Source organism: Larus michahellis, chromosome 2 (assembly GCF_964199755.1).
Source record: "Larus michahellis chromosome 2, bLarMic1.1, whole genome shotgun sequence".
Classification (NCBI taxonomy): Eukaryota; Metazoa; Chordata; class Aves; order Charadriiformes; family Laridae; genus Larus; species Larus michahellis.
The window spans coordinates 131,976,590-131,991,883 of record NC_133897.1 but is presented as its reverse complement, the minus strand read 5'-3'; the positions used below and the strand labels follow the sequence as shown (position 1 = coordinate 131,991,883).

Below are 15,294 nucleotides of genomic sequence, written 5' to 3'. Positions count from 1 at the left end.
TACAGGATAATAGAAGACATGATTCCACTTGATTTCTTCTGGAGTCAAACAATACTACTGTATATTATTTGTAAATAGAACTCTCAAGAAGTATCTGGCTATCATCTATTACGCCTAATAAAAATTCAACTACCATAAACGCATAAACCACCACATGGCTTTTTACTACAACCTTTCAGGACATTTCTTAACAATTGATCCTTATTCACGTTACAGCAAGTTTATAATAAAGATACTGAAATGAATGATTCAAAAGTACAGCAATAAGTATGATATTGTAATTTCAGGGCTTAGGCTTGTTCAGCATTTTCCATCACAGTGAAACTGACAATAGTAACATTTTTAATTCCTTCTCCCTTCACTAATATCACTGTGTGTTTTTATGTATCCACAGTATCATTCAGCAGGCAGCTACTAAAAGGTAAGCAAGAAATTTGTTTTACTTTCTGCATAAGGCAGATAGTCAAGTGCTTTCAAAGCAAAAGGTAACTTTCCTATATTGGAGGACAAAACAAGATTCATTTTCAACTTTGTAATGTAATAATGTAATTAGATAATCATCTGCCACCCAGAAAGATAACTTCAGTTAGAGCTTCTTCAAGAAATTAAAAATAATTTTTTAAAAATGAAAAAAAAAAACCAACCGTTTTTTCCTTTGTTCCATTGAAACCTGGTAATTTTGTTTGTTAAAAACTAAAGCTCTCATGCCAATAAGTTGAATTGTATGCAACATTACCTAGCTAGGTGGAATTCCTTAGTTATGGAAGTTATTCTTACCACATTGAATTAATGAAATTCCTTTAAATTTCAGCCATTATCTTTTAAAAATATAGTAACTTTCCATTACCGTCTCTTATTTCGCTGTTGCTCAGCCATCTGTTCTATTAGTTCTTGCCTGTATTTCTCTTTTTTCCTTTGGAGAAGTTCTCGGTCCTGACCACCTAATGGAAATGACCACACGTTCACGCAAATGCTCCACAAAATACGTAAAAGTTATTGGACAAAAACATTGCATTTCAGTCAATTTAAAACATGAAACACAGCAAAGTAGATGAGTATATGATCTGGGAATGTGCACAGAACACTAGATCTTTATGGAGGGGGAAAAAAAAGTATATTTAGTTTTAATAGGCAGTTTGTTTGGAATATGTTGATCAAAACTACTAACATTTTCATAATTATTTTCCTAGTTTGCCTGTTTTTGTGTAGTCAGGAAGCTACAAATTTCAAAGCTATGCAATACAACAGCAACTAAAAAAAATGTACTTAAATTTTACATTTTTTTCCCCTAATACTCAGCTAAGGAAGATACGCTATGGTGCTCCAAAATTACAAGGCATTGCTCTGTAGAAACATGAAAGTTAAAACCAAAGAGAGTAAAACCCACAGGGAGGAAAGCAAATTGCTACACTTTTAGGACGGTTCCCATGGCTATTAAAAATTAGCAAAGTATTGGCAGATATGTATATGTAACAGGAAATAGTGCTAACATCTCATGTGGATTTTAAGGAACCCAAAAAACTTTCAATTTGTGGTAGTTCCCCCACAATAAGCATGGAATCTTCCATTATTTTAAACAGAAAACAATAAAAAACATCATCACCATGTTCTATATAGTATGACTATCAAGACACAAGGACTCTGAACATATTTCCATACACAAAGTCACTATGGGTCTTCAGCAAAGTAGACCTGAACAATAAAGTGAAGGAAACTGCAAAGAAACTAAAACAAAACAAAAAAAACCACCAACCAACCAACCAAAAATAACCCTCCACCCCCCCAAAAAAAAACCCACAAAAACCCATGATGCATGCATGACTGAATTTTTTATTCAATTATTGTGCTGTTTTAATGCTGCCTTTAAACAATTCCAAAAAATTGACCTGCCATATAGCGCACTGAAGATCAGGTAAGTTCAAATGTAAAAATAAATAGAAATTATTCTGACAACTTAGTTGCCAGAACTGTTAGTCAATTTTTCCACAATTCAAACCTAGCTTGTCTTTGAAGGCTCTGATCTGTAGAACTACGACGGTTCTTTTACTCTTGCCTTACAATTTTCTGAATTGTAGCTAGGAATGCTATGTTTTCAACAGTATTCCTCTCTACCACGCTCAATAATAACGTTCCCTGCTAAATTTAACAGCTACATTTAAGCAGTATGAGATGATCAGAATAGAGATAATCAGAACTGTTTGCTCTTGCACAAGGTTGTGAACAGAAGCATTTCCCGTATTTCTGCAGCTAAAATTCAATACCAAGTCATATCTTTAACAATACAGAGGTTAATATTTCTCCAATACTTCATTTTGTAAAAAAACTTAAGAATGTATCTGGGCCTTAAAAGGTTAATGAAATCTAAGAAGAAACTTGGGCTCTTCAAAATTAATCAGAAAGCGCTGTTAAATTAGGGGGGGGTGGAAAGGAACATGTTTTTCTTTTTTTATTTTCTCTCTGTAGCTAAGATTTATTTACCAGTCTTGGGGACAACTAGCACAAAGAACAAGCTAATTTTTCTAGTTTTTAATTATTCCCAAAGGAAAATAAATTATGCAAAGAAAGGCTAACTCAGTGTCATTAGTTAGGTTTTTATACATACCAAGAACAAGGCCTGTTGCATACGGCATTTCAGCTGCAGGCTTGGCCTGTTCAGTAGCTGAAGAACTAATTTGTACCTGATTTCTGGCAAAGACATAAAAAGAAAATGGAAAGATCAAACTCGAGAATTTACTTGCAGTCTGTGTGAAGCATGACAGATGCGCTTACATCACTACGCGATACATTTATGAAAAACAGCTCTCCTAAAATCTGAACAAATATCACAAAGAAAAGAAGAAACCGCCTGGTAAAAAGGCATTTCTCACAGTTCTCATTTGCCTGCGGTTTCTGAAGCCATCAGAAACACTGACTCAGTTGAGCACTTCAACAATGTTGACAGACTGAGTGGTGCCAGTCAAGAATTTATGTAAGGGCTTTACAAGTGTTCTGCTTCTGCCTCATCCACTTAGATCACTTCAGGACTTGCAAAACAAAGGGAAAAGGAAAAAGAGGAATTTTAAAACTACTATCAAAAAAGGATTCCACTTTACTCTAAACGTCTAAAGTCTTCAGTTGGAGAATTGGTGATCTAGTGTTTCAAAAAGAAAATTGGCATGCAAGCTTCAATAGCTGTTCTCAAAGGAAACACATTTTTTTTGTTCTACGATATCCCAGCTGCAGGAAAAAGTATCAGCCATTTCAGAAAACATATTAGGGATTTTAAATAAACATTTTCCTTTCATCATGATTTCATAGTGCAATTATCAGAAAAATACAGTGTATACCACACCTAGAAGTTCCAGTTCTGGAGATCTGCTGCACACGTGTTCTCTCCTTTAATTCATCTTCATAATCTGCAGGTAGATCTCTTACTATTCCATCCAGATAGGGCCTTAAAGAAATAGAAAACTTTCAGCTATGCTTGCCTAAAAACATTCAGTCCGAAACGGAAGGTCCAGCAATTTCATGCAAATAGATCCTCAGCCCAATTGCACACTGGGCAGCAGAACCAGTTCTCAAAATACTCCACAAAATTCCTAGAAATAATTCACTTTGGTAGTGCTGTCAAGGCAGTGCTCTGTCTGGACTCTGAATTCCCAAACCTGCGTTCATGCAACCTTCATCTATTGAGCCTAGCTTCTTCTACAACAACCTACCCTTCACTATGCACCTGGTACCATTTAAAAGAGAGATGACTTTTGATCAAGATAAAAGACATATAGAGAAAAATTAAGGAGTTAAAATTTGAATCATCTACATACGAAGTGAAGTAATATAACTTCAAATAATTCCAAAGATGCTAAAAATTGTACAGACACAAGCGAGCTTTTCCTGAAAACATGTGGGGTACTTGAATTTACAGGCTCTTCTTGCCTTGCAAATGAACTGCTCTCCAAGGAGGACTTCAAGTTATCTTGATAAAATAAGGCAAGAATAGGTATTCAATGAAAAGTAAAGTACCCAATAGATGCTAACATAGTTATATATTTTCCAGAGCTGGACAGAGTCATGAACTAACTATTCAGCAAACTACAACAACAACAAAACACCTAGGAAATCATAGGAAAAAACCTGTATCTTATTCTTTTATGTAAAAAGATCCATAGCTCTGCTCATCTCTGTAATTTAAATGAAAGCCAATAATCAAAGGCGAAAGGATGCAAGCAGATTATTAAACGTTGATTTGGCATCTTAACAACCCACAAGAACAACATGAAAGAACAACATCCACCCTCTTGGCATAACATGATCTTCTTTCATGATCAAGATCATCTTTTTGATAATGATCAATCTGCTACTTGGAAGGCTCGTCACGTAAGACGGAAACACAGTCAGGAAACAGAAAGCCTAGTCCATAGTGTGATGAAAGGATGCAGGGAGGAAGCAAAGAAACAAACCTTGGGATTCAAGAGGCAACCTTTTTGGTAAAAAGCAGCAAGCTTAGCATGGTGGGCCCAGACACGCTGGCCCAATTCAATCAAGAAGCTGTTGCATCCTGTTTATGGGACAGACCTGGTGCTGGGGATGGAGCAAAGCATTCCACTTATAAGAACCAAAACATTTTGCACTTCCTCTCACTTTCCTGTCACTGTTTCTATTTGCTGAAATATGCCACAGTCCTTGTGCCTCTGTCAAAAGAGAAACCTTTCTGAAAAGTCCCATTACAAATACCTGCCTCTCCAAACTAATAAAGCCCACTTAAAAACATAAAAACTTTAGTACAGCAAACAAAAACATTCCTCCTTAGGAATTCAGTTTCTGTCATGAATCAAATGTGTTCTGGAAAAGTTGACTTTGCCTGAAATGTAGAAAAAAATGCTAATTCTTCAGAAGCTGAGCTGTCAGTAACTAATGGATGTGTTTCTTCTTGAAGAGAGACTGAATACAGTTCATAAAAGGTTAAGCGAAGCTCCTTGGGAAGGAAAAAAAAAACCTAGATTACAAAGCACATTTAATAAAAAAAAAATAATGAAAAGTAATTTTCAATAAAAATTCATCAAAGTAGAAAATACACAACAAAAAAACCCAAACCTTAATTTTATTTAAGTACAAATTTAAGTTCAGGCAACTCAGGTGATGGTCCAGCAACTTCTTTTAAGAAGATGCACCAAGTTTGCCAATAACAAAGACAAGACTATCTTCTGTACTTGCTTTTAAAAGAAAACTGGAACTAGAACTGTTTCAGAGGCCTCTCCAAACAAGCAAAGAATTGCATAGTGATATACTGGTCACAGACATTTATATAAGCACCATCAGTGTTTTCTGGAACTAAGAACTAGTATATTTCTAATCTATGTGACACTGTCTACTGTTGGTTCAAACACCATTGTTGCTGATGTTTTACATATATAATCCTATGTATATTCTTTGAGAAACAAAGTAAACGCTCAAACTTTATCAAATGGTCATTTTTATTTAAATACTAGACTGTGTGCAATTGTTAGACAGAGGCATACAGCTACCTAGAGAGAACATTATCCTTCTGGGTGTTAATTAACACAGAGGATTAACATTGCTGTTAGTCTCAAAAATATGGACATTTTGGTTACCTGTTAGACACCAAGTCAAGGTTCTAATATTTTTCTTTACGAAAAGTTGTAGGACAAGATCACCCTTACCCTAAAACCTCCTTTGCTCATTTCTACCAATATTACACTACAGGACAGAACAATTTTTGTATTTTACATTCTCTTCTCTGAACCTCATTCAGCAGAAAACAGGCAATCTTGTTCCTGCTATCTATTAAACCACTGTTTCCATTTGCTAGTCTTTTTCAGAAACACTGTATGAATAAATACATGCTTTTAGAAGCACATCTGAACATACAATCTGAAACTGAAATAACCCATTTATTTAGTCTGCATCTCCCAAATGCTTCCAGACATTTCATTTTCTCCACAGTTACTTAATTCTTTTATGAATTTTTTTTTTAAAAAGGCTGAGAAAGAATATCAAAAGCTACTTTTGTAGAGAAGTTATTTTAACTCTGTTGGCATTTGAAACTGGAAAAGAAGCATGACTTCACTCAATTTAGAAAATGCTTTTGCAGTAGAAGAGCATTTTAGGGTTTGTTTTTCCCAGTTATTAATTTGCAGTACTATCCAGAAAATTATCCCTGTAAACAATGACTCAAAAGATCATTTAACAGTCCGCCGGCAATTAACAATGAAACATGACGGTAATATTTAACACTGTTGAGAGTGGTACAATTTGCCTTCTGTTATTTCTAGAAGTGTTAATTCTAGAATTAAAAAGAGGTTATTTTGCCTAACAAGGGAAAAAGACAGTTGTGTTTTCTTCATTGATGCAACTGCAGTAAAATAATTCTACATCTACATCATCTACAACACTAATGTTCCCATGATCTGTAAAGTGAACAAACGAATGCTCTTCAAGCACCTTTTTAAGATTTATTTACAAGAAACTTTACTGCTTTATGCTGCTTTACTTCATTTGAATTTAGCTGTATAAACCACATTTGTTTCCAGTTTGGTACTATTTCACACCACAACCCATCTGTTTTTGAAAGCAACTGGTTCTCGCAATGGAATAACTGAAGGTGGCCAGACTGTCAAACCGTGAATGATTTTTTAAAAAAAAAAAAAAAAAAAAAAAAAAGCTTTTAGATGAGTGAGCTAGAACAGAAAAAAATAACAATTTATGTCAAAGTAACCAAACTTTTATCAGTTCACACAGTAAAGAATATTAAATCATATTTCATAATGAAGAGTACATAATAGCAGTATTGCTTCTGAATTATTTATCTAAAACAGCCTCTTTAGTTTGATTTGGGTTTTCTTAAATGTTTATTCAAATTGTGTAGTGATGACTGAGATCAACACCTATTAACACCATCAGGATTTGGTTCAACTATGCATATGTTTGAAGTCTGCCATTTAGCCAGACATGCAGTAAAAAAGAGGATTTTTTTTAAAAAATATATTTTTACATTTACAGAACGGCATGCACCAAAAATTGAAGCTCAAACCAATTTTGGAATCTGAACTGAAAAACTGACTTGCTATAGATATTACAGAGTAAGAAAATACATGTAATCCTGGGTTCCCAGCACTGGGGTTTGCTCTCAAATAGTTAAGTTTTCCCACAAACTACTCTTCATAAAAGCGAATTGTGGGCTTCTTTTTCTGGAGAAATTTCTCTTGTATCCTTGGTTTGCCATAATATATAAAATGTTCTCTAATGTATGATGTATAGTCTTAGGTACTGGTCCAATTTTTAAATATTTTTTCTAAAAATTATTGCAAAGTTTCTTTCTAAAGTAAGTACAAAAATCCTACTTTCATGGGTGAATCCTGTCTAATTTTCAATGAGAGCAAACCATGGCTGTCAATAAGCACTACAGAAATAAAGGAGAAAACAGAATTAAGAATACCTTTCAGCATAAAAACCCCGGGGAGTTTTTCTGTCATAAGCGCTTTCACATCTAAATCTAGGGTCCATTTCTTCACTTATCTCAGGATCATGGTCCATTCTGTAGTATCTTCTAGCAAAATCACGATCCTCATCAAGTCTGTGATGCTTCCTAATCGGAATTACAGATTGGCTAGCAAATCCACGACGTCTTTGATTGGGAACATCCAAATCTTCATCAAGTCTTTTATTTAATAGTCGACTTCTTAATTCAACCTCATCATCTAACCTATGATACCTGTCTTCCTCCAGCCATCTCTTATTTAGCAGCTCTTCATAACCTTCTGTAGAAGTAAAGGCATCCTTCTTGGGAGGTTCTACACCTGTATTACAGGGTTGTACTTCTGTATGGAATTCTGGGCGGAGCCTGGTAACAGCAACAGGCTTTCTATTCCTGTCCATCTCATTCTGTTTAATGGAAAAAAATATTAAAAGATATGAATATAAGCAAATCACATTGAGCAAAAACTTGGTTTCGTATTTCTTCAAACAATCCCTAAACAGGTACTGGAGAAAAGGTAGGAAGTGAGCAAGAAAAATACTTCAACGAGGGCTTAAAAGCTAGGGATTTTGTATGATTTTTATTGAGGAAAAAAAAAAAAAAAGAGCACTCTTTCTCTTATCTATTATTTTTCAGAAGAACAGCTATCAATCCTGGAAGGGCCTTTTACGAACTCCAATTTGACCTTCATATTCAAAGGTGAAAAGAATCAAAAAAACCTGAACTTTATACCTCATCAAGAGACTAGATATCTTTATTCTATCCAGATTCAGGCATGTCTGTAATACTTCCTTACCTATGAGCACAACCTTTTAACCTGACCATTTCTTAATCCATTTCTTTGCTCCTCAGGAGATGCCTCTATGAGAAAGGATAGTTTAGTGGATAAAAAACAGCCCTATGTCACACTGGACCAGTGTTAATACACAGTTCTAGCAAACAACATGGTTTGGGACAAATTCTGTAGTATTTCTGTGCACTAATCCTTCATCTGTAGAATAAAGTAACTCATGTAACAGTAACTCATACTTTACAAAATGTAATGAAAAATAGGGATGCAAATGACACCAAACTGGGAAGAAGAATCAATATACTAGAGGGTATGACTGCCATTCAGGAGGGTCTTGACAAACTGGAGAAATATGCTGACAAAAAGATCATGAAGATCAACAAATGCAAATGCAAAATTCTGCATCTGAGACAGAATAATGCCATGCACCAGTACAGGCTGGACACTGACTGTCTAGAAAGCAGTTTTGCAGAAGAAGGCCTGGGTTAGCGGTGGGCACCTAGTTGAACATGAGCCAGCAGTGCACCCTTCAGTGATAACAGCCAACCACACCCTGGGTCACATCAACAAGTGTTGTCAGGAGGTCAAAAGAAGTGATTCTTCCCCTCTGCTCAGTATTTGTCAGTATTCAGGTTCTGATATAGCACGCCCAGTTTCCCCCCCTCCCCATGGATGGAACTGGAGAAAGTGCAGAGGATGTCTACGGAGATGGGTATGGCACTCGAGCTCATAAAGGAGAAGCTGACAGAGCTGGGTTTGTTCAGCCTGGGAAAAGAAAGTTAAGGACGGTATGTATGGGGGCAGGAGGAACCAGTGATTGCAGTCTCCACCTAATGGGTGGTTACAGAGATGCCAGAATCACGATTTTCAAAGAACCAATGGTCACAAGTTGCAGCAAAGGAAACTCCGATGGGATACAGAGGGAAAGAAATTCCGATCAAGCAGTTAAGCAGTGGAACAGGCTGCACAGTGGAACTATGGATTCTCTATCCTTTCAAAACTGAATGGGACCAGGTCTGACCAGCCTGATCTAACTATGAATCTAACCATGAATCTAACCTTGCTCTGAGCAGGAGACTGTACTATGTGACTTCCAGAGGTTCCTTGTAACTGAAATGTACCCTATGATTATCTAAACTGTTGGATCAAACTTTTGAGGTCACACATGTTAATCATGAGACCCATTAATTTGACTCACTCAAAATCAAATATCCCTCAGAGATGGAAGAACCGCAACAAATCCTCACCAGTTTTTTTCCCCTGTTTCTTCTTATAAATGCCTAAACATATAGAAAAATCTCTAGATATTTACAGACCCAGTTACACAAACATAAGCTGCATTTTTGCCACGTATTTCCTAGGGATCACTGTTGTGTAGCACTCCAACCCTTGAACAAGCCAATAAGAATCAGATATTGAATTCCAACATCTAAAGGATGCCTGAATACTGCCTTATAGTTGTCTTCACAAATTAAAAGAGTTTTCAACTATATGACACTCCAACGCATTGGAGGAAAAGATCTTTCTCATAAGACAACAATATTTATGGAGACAGAGAAGAAACAGTCTTTTAGAAAGAACCTAGAAATACATGGGTATTTGCACTTGGCAACTGTTGTAAGAAAGACAATAAACTTTCAGCTGTTGTGAGTACAAATACAAGTCCCTTCATAGAATGACCCAGCTCTCACAGTATGGTACGCTTAAAAATTTCCATATTAAAAAAAGTGGAAGGCCTTCTTAAATCAAACCTGCATTAGCTGAGAGTTCCAAATTATTGCAGTCCATCACTAAGTAAGACAACAATATTTTAAAAAGAAAATTCACCCATTTTACACAAGATTTTACAATTAACAAGCAGTACAGGGGCTTTCTCAGATCAATATATTGCTTTCAGATTACTAAAAAAAGGGTCTCACAACAATGTAATTAGACCTAAAAATGCCCTCTTGACTGTTGCACTGCTTTCGGCTGGGATACAGTTACATTTCTTCATAGTAGCTAGCATGGGGCTATGTTTTAGATTTGTGATGAAAACAGTGTAGATAATACAAGGATGTTTTAGTTATTGCTGAACAGTGCTCACAGCATCAAGGCCTTTTCTGCTCTTCACACCGCCCCACCAGTGAGCAGGCTGGGGGTGCACAAGAAGTTGGGAGGGGACACAGCCAGGACAACTGACCCCAACTGACCAAAAGTACATCCAATACCTCATGACATCACACTCAGCAATAAAAGTTCAGGGAAGAAGGAGGAATGCGAAAACATTTGGGGGTATGGCATTTGTCTTTCCAAGCAATCATTAGGTGTGATGGAGCCCTGCTTTCCTAGGGATGGCTGAACACCTGCCTGCTGGTGGGAAGTAGTGAATGAATTCCCGATTTTGCTTTGCTTGCATGTGCAGCTTTTGCTTTGCCTATTAAACTGTCCTTATCTCAACCCATGAGGTTTCTCAGTTTTACCCTTCCGATTCTCTCCCGCATCCCACCGTGGAGGGGGAGCAAACGAGCAGCTGCGTGGTGCTTAGCTGCCTACTGCCACACAAATCAAAGGCCTCAGCTCAGAATCGAGTTCACTCATGCATGGGTCTAGCTCTTTTTCAGTCCTAAAGACATTATTTTTTTATTCACAATTGCACAGCACCATATACATTTGACAGCTAGCGCTTGCCTTGCTTTCTCATGAACTGGACACAGACTGAGGAAAAAAGCAGCTACAAATTAAAGCTAAGGAACACTGAGTGGAGCTCAACATTCTGTACAAAGAGACAGCTTTTTTGGCCACCACTTTTATCACCAAGAACAATCCAGAGACTTGCTTCAGACACACAGAAGAATGAAAGTATATTTCTACCAGATCAACACGACTGAAGTAGGAATCAAGAACTACTATATGACTCGTAACCAGGACTTTCTAGATATATTTAAAAAACTATGGCCTAACTGAACGACATTCTTTGCTTATTTTGTCTTACTTTGTATATCTTCATCAATAATAAAACAATTGACAAGATCATGTATGTTCTTCTTTGTATCACCTTCAGTAAAACTGTATTACCTCTGTGTTTTTCTTCCCTAATTTCCTTAGCCTTTCATTCCATTCTTCTTTATCCCTGAGAAACTGATTGTACTCCTTGTTTCTTTCAAGCCGTAGTTTCTCCTAAAACAGGCATTGAAAAGGGCATCATAATTTTGCACTTTTGAGAAGTAGCTTTTAACTTCATCGAACTGCAGTATGAAATGAATACATGTAAGCTGTGTGCTTGCCCTCCCCCTTCTTTGTGACATATAAATAAATAGGGCTTGAATTGCTTTGAGGTTTCTGTTCATTCTTGAATATAGTACTTTCTCTTAATCTGAAACCTGTAAGAAGAAATCACCTTCTTGGGCATGAAGTCTAGCCTGCGATAACACTATTGTATATCAAGTTCCATCTAAAAAACAGTTACATTTCCTCCTGCCAAATTTATTCTAAAATTGTTCCAAAGCCTCACTCCTTCGACAATTAGAAACCACCTTCAAATTTACAATCTGAATGTATTTACAGATGACTTTTAAACATATGATTTTTTTGTGTGTGTAAAGGTTAGTTGCGACTTGCCCCACTCATAATTAAAACAAGACAACAAATATATGTACAGACAAGATGTGTTTTAGGATTATAGCTGATAGCTTAGGATATAACTTGAACTGTCAAATTCAAACAGGTAGTTAAGCTGACTGCAAAATGAGTCAAAAGCACAAAGAATGCAAGGAAAAGTAAGAAAAACAAGATCTATCCACCTTGTCCTAGCTGCTTTTGCAAGGTGACAATATTTAGAACGAGCTTGCTCAGGTTATATTTTGTACAAAGAGACAGCTTTTTTGGCCACCACTTTTATGGAATACAGGAATTTTACATCAACAGCCTAATAATATAATATGAAATAAAATAATAATATAATATGAAATACAAAAGTCTCCAGGTAAAGTAAACTCTAATTTGCATTATTTCCTGATATTAGTACTTTATGTTTAAAGCATGGGACATCTCTTATACTGCCTCATTCCAACCATCACATAAACAAAAAAAGTGAATTAGATTACAATATTACAAATCATGCTCTTCTCCACTGCAGTATTTTCCAATAAAAAAAGCAAAAGGTATTAAAAAATCTGAATGTTATATATGAATTTACTTTCCCATGAACAAATTCCAAACAAAAATGATTTATATCTCAATCATCATGGAAATACCAGCTTAGTGATAGTTCTGCAAAAGAAACCAATGCTCCCCCAAACTGATTTTTTTTTTTCCCAGAATTTGTGTCTATCAGTTTTCTGACAGTGACAATACAAAACCTGCAGACAGCTATGAAAGCTGCCTGAGGGGTATTTTCCAAAGCTGAGAAACTAGCATTGTCATTAACAGGTGGCAAAACACTCAGCAGAAAATTCAATGTGCTGTGTGACTGCACATTTTACCTAATAGAGGAACACAAAATGCAAATGTTAACCTCTAAACATTATCTGCCCAGAGGCTAAGTGTTTAGCAGGGCACAGTGTGACATCTTCTGGCAGCTTTTAGGTTCTACAATAGCAATAAATAAATGGGTAAAAAGGATACAATATTGCACTTGTACAGAAAATCTCAACAAATGTTGAGCTGCTACGATACAAAACCAACAATGATCAAGCATGTTTCCAGTCCAGATACGTCTTTAATTTCCACAGAATTAATCAACGATACTTTATCTTTCACTGAGAAGTCCTTTCCCCTCCCTGGGCATCTCATTATTCCCGCCTCCCTTTTTTTTTAAACACTAGTGTAATTTGGAGTTTTGGGCTTTTTCATAACAGCAATTTTTTATTTGAGTTCTCACCTGGCTCCTCATATGGTCAAACATTATTGACAGCACAAGAGAGGCAGAAAGCATAAGTAAGCCCAGCACGGGCAAGACCAACACATTCCATAGCCAAAGTCTTGCACCAGATTACAGCGACAGCGCGGCCCCAAGCACAGAGCAACAATGCAACTCTGTGGCAACATAGGTTAAAAAAACAAAAACAAATAAAACCTCCAAGAGCGTAACAGTCCACTCCTCCTCCAGCAACAGTTTCTCTTTCTGCCTTGCATCTCCACCGGGGTTTGACCCATCCTAATAACCAACCAGTAGTGTTTGTTGAGTCATCAAAAATATTTGCTAAATTACAATGTTTCTGCTGATTCAACTTCCTGGATCAATTTACAAGCAAACGTAAGAAAGGAACTGGAAATATAAGGCCAACAGTGTGAGGACGGGAGGAGAAGTAACTCCTGTAGGACTGATTTAAGCTTTCACAGAATCATACTATGCATCAGAGGAATGGACGAGAGGTTAAGAAAATCCACACATGCGTGTTGCATATTCATATTCTAACCTCCATGAACCTACAATAGCAGAGAGAGACTGTTATGGCTGGTATCTTTCTCCAACATATGAAAGCAAGACCATAAACTGATAAGAAACCTCAGGGAGATCAAAGGGGCTAGCTAAACACAGAGAGAGAATGTGTACTTCTTTCACAAAACACATTAGTATTGTACTCTCAAAGAAAGATTGGAAATTGGGAATATTCCTGTATTAACAGCAGGCAATACATGAAATATCAGATCAACTTTTATTTAGATTCCTGGATTTATCTGTTCAAAAACAAAAATAATCACATGAGGATAAGCAGGTAGGTTACGCATACGCAAAGACACCAAAACAAATTGTGTACAGCAGAAAGCACACTTCCTTTAGTTCTGATAGGAACTGACAAGAATATCGCCGTAGAAACAACTACAAGCAAATATGTTTAAAGTTATCCCCAGGATGCATTAAGAAGAGCATTAAATTAAAAAAGTATATATATATATCAGAGAAAACAGTGTTCTTTATTAGATCAATATTTATCGCTGAACAAAACCCAAGCACAGCCACTAGAGCTCCTGAACACACCAAGTGCCCTGCAGGTGTGAATTAGAAGTAGAAAACCTCAAATTGGTATCAGTATAGAATTACACATCTAATTATCTATAAATTAAGAGTACAGGTAATGTAGGATTAAAAATTTAAAAACAAAAACAAAATTTGAAGACTTTTCTGAAAATTATTCTAATGACGACCTCAAAAAGTGTTCATTTGTAAACAGCGTAAAAAAAACGCAACCGAATTAAAAAAAAAGTAGTAAATTTTCCACAACAGTTTAAACATCCAGGTTCATTTTCAAGTTATACACCACTTACTTAATTTCCTCCAGATATTTACCTTGGCAGACCTTCGCTCATCAATAGGAAGAGATAATCCCTGAGTATATGGATCTACTTCACCAGTAGTCAGATAATTTTTCTACATTAAAAAAAATGAAAATCATTCAATACATTTTTAAATACCAAATCTTACTTGCTAAATAGTCGCTAGGAATTATATTTTCTGAAATAAATATGATCAATTTAATGAAATCAAGACTGAAGACAACCTTCACATTTTGAAAATGCAGGATGTTCTTCAAACACACAAATGAAGTGAAGGAATGCAGAAAGAAAAGGGCTTTGTCAAGCTTTAAACTTAAGTTTGAAAGTGCTTGTCACTTCTTCCCTGTTACATTATTTCAAGGATTACACAAATTATTCTCTGTATATTAAAAAAAAATTATTCAAAAAACCCCACCATTACTCATTTCTCCCGTAACCAAGTAGTATAAGCACAAGCATCTATGCAAGCATCAGAGGAATTTTCCTAAACACTGCCTTCCTTACGATGAAAAATTGCTTTTTCTCACTGCAGAAAACATCTGTTTATCTCTTATTTTAGCAGACGGAATGCATGCTAACAATAGCACAGTCACCACTCTGCATCTCAACACTGTCTGTTTTCTACAGCAGCCCCCAAACTTTTCAGGATAATGATCCAACACCAAATCCTGCAATTCCTTATGGACCATCAGTCACTTTCAGAACAGAACTTTCCATTGAAAACACATGTTAGCGCTCCATGTAGCTCCCTGGGCCACAGCTCAGGAACAGG

At 36.2% G+C, this 15,294-nt stretch overlaps 1 protein-coding gene across 31 annotated transcripts in view; it reads right to left on the bottom strand.

Moving 5' to 3' along the window:
* CSPP1 (centrosome and spindle pole associated protein 1) overlaps nt 1-15,294 on the bottom strand; it is a 66,315-nt gene that overhangs the window by 38,429 nt on the left and 12,592 nt on the right. For 18 of the 31 annotated variants that reach the window (XM_074577217.1, XM_074577185.1, XM_074577192.1 and 15 more), the window contains 6 exons: nt 14,536-14,616; nt 11,322-11,423; nt 7,436-7,881; nt 3,332-3,433; nt 2,603-2,685; nt 848-941 (listed from right to left, as the gene is read on the bottom strand). In XM_074577217.1, coding sequence (XP_074433318.1) covers nt 848-941; nt 2,603-2,685; nt 3,332-3,433; nt 7,436-7,881; nt 11,322-11,423; nt 14,536-14,616 — 908 coding nt within the window. The remainder of the gene's footprint in view (nt 1-847; nt 942-2,602; nt 2,686-3,331; nt 3,434-7,435; nt 7,882-11,321; nt 11,424-14,535; nt 14,617-15,294) is intronic. The other 13 variants (XM_074577197.1, XM_074577208.1, XM_074577215.1 and 10 more) reach the window with 2 other exon arrangements.